The following is a 2,500-nucleotide window of genomic DNA, read 5'->3' on the forward strand; positions in this document are numbered from 1 at the left end:
CCGCCCGGTGCTCACACACTCCCCACACCGCCCGGTGCTCACACACTCCCCACACTGCCCGGTGCTGACACACTCCTCCCCACACCGCCCGGTGCTGACACACTCCCCACACCGCCCAGTGCTCACACACTCCCCCCCACACCGCCCGGTGCTGACACACTCCCCACACCGCCCGGTGCTCACACACTCCCCACACCGCCCGGTGCTCACACACTCCCCACACCGCCCGGTGCTGACACACTCCCCACACCGCCCGGTGCTGACACACTCCCCACACCGCCCGGTGCTGACACACTCCCCACACCGCCCGGTGCTCACACACTCCCCACACCGCCCGGTGCTCACACACTCCCCACACCGCCCGGTGCTCACACACTCCCCACACCGCCCGGTGCTCACACACTCCCCACACCGCCCGGTGCTCACACACTCCCCACACCGCCCGGTGCTGACACACTCCTCCCCACACCGCCCGGTGCTTACACACTCCACACCGCCCGGTGCTCACACACTCCCCACACCGCCCGGTGCTCACACACTCCCCACACCGCCCGGTGCTCTCACACTCCCCACACCGCCCGGTGCTCACACACTCCCCACACCGCCCGGTGCTCACACACTCCCTCCCCACACCGCCCGGTGCTCACACACTCCCCACACCGCCCGGTGCTCACACACTCCCCACACCGCCCGGTGCCAGGTCAATGGGCCGTGAACACGGGGGTAAATGAGCTGTCCGGTTGTAATTCAGGCGGGGAGCCTGTGACTGGCCGGACTGTGACCCGCGTTAAGCTGGTAAAGTTCTCCCGCTCACTAACCTCCTCCTCTGGGGCCAGCTGCCTCTTGCCGGCCTTGTTGGGGAAGCCACTGCCAAACTCCTTGGAGTGGATGTCGGCTCCATACTCCACGGTGACATCCTCCTCGATACTGCTCACCAATCGCCAGAACTCCTTCTCCACCAACTCCGTCGGCACCATCTACAGAGAGAGACCGGGGGGGAGAGAGAGGGAGGCAGGGGGGAGAGAGAGGGAGGCCGGGGGAGAGAGAGAGAGAGGGAGGGGGAGAGAGAGAGGGAGGCCGGGGGGGAGAGAGAGGGAGGCCGGGGGGGAGAGAGAGAGAGGGAGGCCGGGGGGAGAGAGAGGGAGGCAGGGGGAGAGAGAGGGAGGCCGGGGGGGAGAGAGAGAGGGAGGCCGGGGGGAGAGAGAGAGGGAGGCAGGGGGGAGAGAGAGGGAGGCCGGGGGGAGAGAGAGGGAGGCCGGGGGGAGAGAGAGAGGGAGGCCGGGGGGGAGAGAGAGGGAGGCCGGGGGGAGAGAGAGAGGGAGGCCGGGGGGGGAGAGAGAGGGAGGCCGGGGGGAGAGAGAGGGAGAGGCAGGGGGGAGAGAGAGGGAGGCCGGGGGGAGAGAGAGAGGGAGGCCGGGGGGGGAGAGAGAGAGGGAGGCCGGGGGGAGAGAGAGGGAGGCCGGGGGAGAGAGAGAGAGAGGGAGGCCGGGGGGAGAGAGAGAGGGAGGCCGGGGGGGAGAGAGAGGGAGGCCGGGGGGAGAGAGAGGGAGGCCGGGGGGAGAGAGAGGGAGGCCGGAGAGAGAGAGAGAGAGAGAAACAGACAGGGGAGAGAAAGAGAGGCAGGGGGGAGAGTGTAGCACAGGCACAGAGGCGAGAGGGTGGGTTGAGCAAGAGGGGGCAGGGGTGAGAGAGCAAGGGAGCGGGGGAGGGTGAAAGTGGAGGAGAGGGGAGGGAGAGAGGGTGGGGAGGGGGGTTCGTGGGGAGGGGTTGTTGAAACGGAGAAAAAAAACGTTAACTCTCAGCGCCCGGCAACAGAGGGTCCACAGCTCCGCCAAACACCGGGGCCCCCTCCATAACCCCCGGAAGCCCCCGAGCCCCCAACAGCGGCCAGCGTGTGGCCGGGACGGGCGAGACCCGCCAGGGTCCCTGCACCCCACCCCCTCCCCCTCCCCCTCCCCAAGCAGCCGGTTCCCACCAGGCTGACCCGCACACGGTGGGGGTGGGGGAGATATCGCGGCCTGGGTCAGCGACAGGTGGGGGGTGGGGATGTGTGGGGGGGGGGCAGAATCAGCCTGAGAGGGGGGGGATTCACCAGCGCAGCTCCTGACCCTCGCGTCCCGGGAGCAGAACTCTGCCCGATCGGGGGGGGGGTGCGGGGGCGGAGGGAGGAGGGAGGGAGGAGGGAGGAGGAGGAAGCGGAGGAGGAGGAGGAGGAAGCGGAGGAGGAGGAGGAGGAGGAAGCAGAGGCAGGCGGGAGGCATCTCCGGTGTCCCCGCTCCGGCCAGGGTCAGCGTACGCCAGCGCGCGCACGGGGTGAAAGCTCCCGTCGCCAGCGCGGAGAGAGCGCCGCACACTCACGTGGACGGGCATGTTGAAGTAGTCCGACTTGAAGGTGTCCGCCATCTCTCCGAAGCTCTGCAGGGTGTACTCCCTGGTAGCCTGCTCAAAGCCAAAAGCCTCCGCCGGTTTCTTGCACTCCTGGTTAAAAATGGGGCAGATT

General features: G+C 68.5%; 1 protein-coding gene across 1 annotated transcript in view; it reads right to left on the minus strand.

The window, feature by feature from the left end:
* kdm5c (lysine demethylase 5C) overlaps positions 1 to 2,500 on the minus strand; it is a 42,703-nt gene that overhangs the window by 33,993 nt on the left and 6,210 nt on the right. Inside the window, exons 5-6 of the mRNA XM_078537170.1 lie at positions 2,359 to 2,478; positions 819 to 977 (exon numbers count right to left, since the gene is read on the minus strand). Coding sequence (XP_078393296.1) covers positions 819 to 977; positions 2,359 to 2,478 — 279 coding nt within the window. The remainder of the gene's footprint in view (positions 1 to 818; positions 978 to 2,358; positions 2,479 to 2,500) is intronic.

Source organism: Cetorhinus maximus, unplaced genomic scaffold (genome assembly GCF_964194155.1).
Source record: "Cetorhinus maximus unplaced genomic scaffold, sCetMax3.hap1.1 HAP1_SCAFFOLD_2010, whole genome shotgun sequence".
Lineage (NCBI taxonomy): Eukaryota > Metazoa > Chordata > Chondrichthyes > Lamniformes > Cetorhinidae > Cetorhinus > Cetorhinus maximus.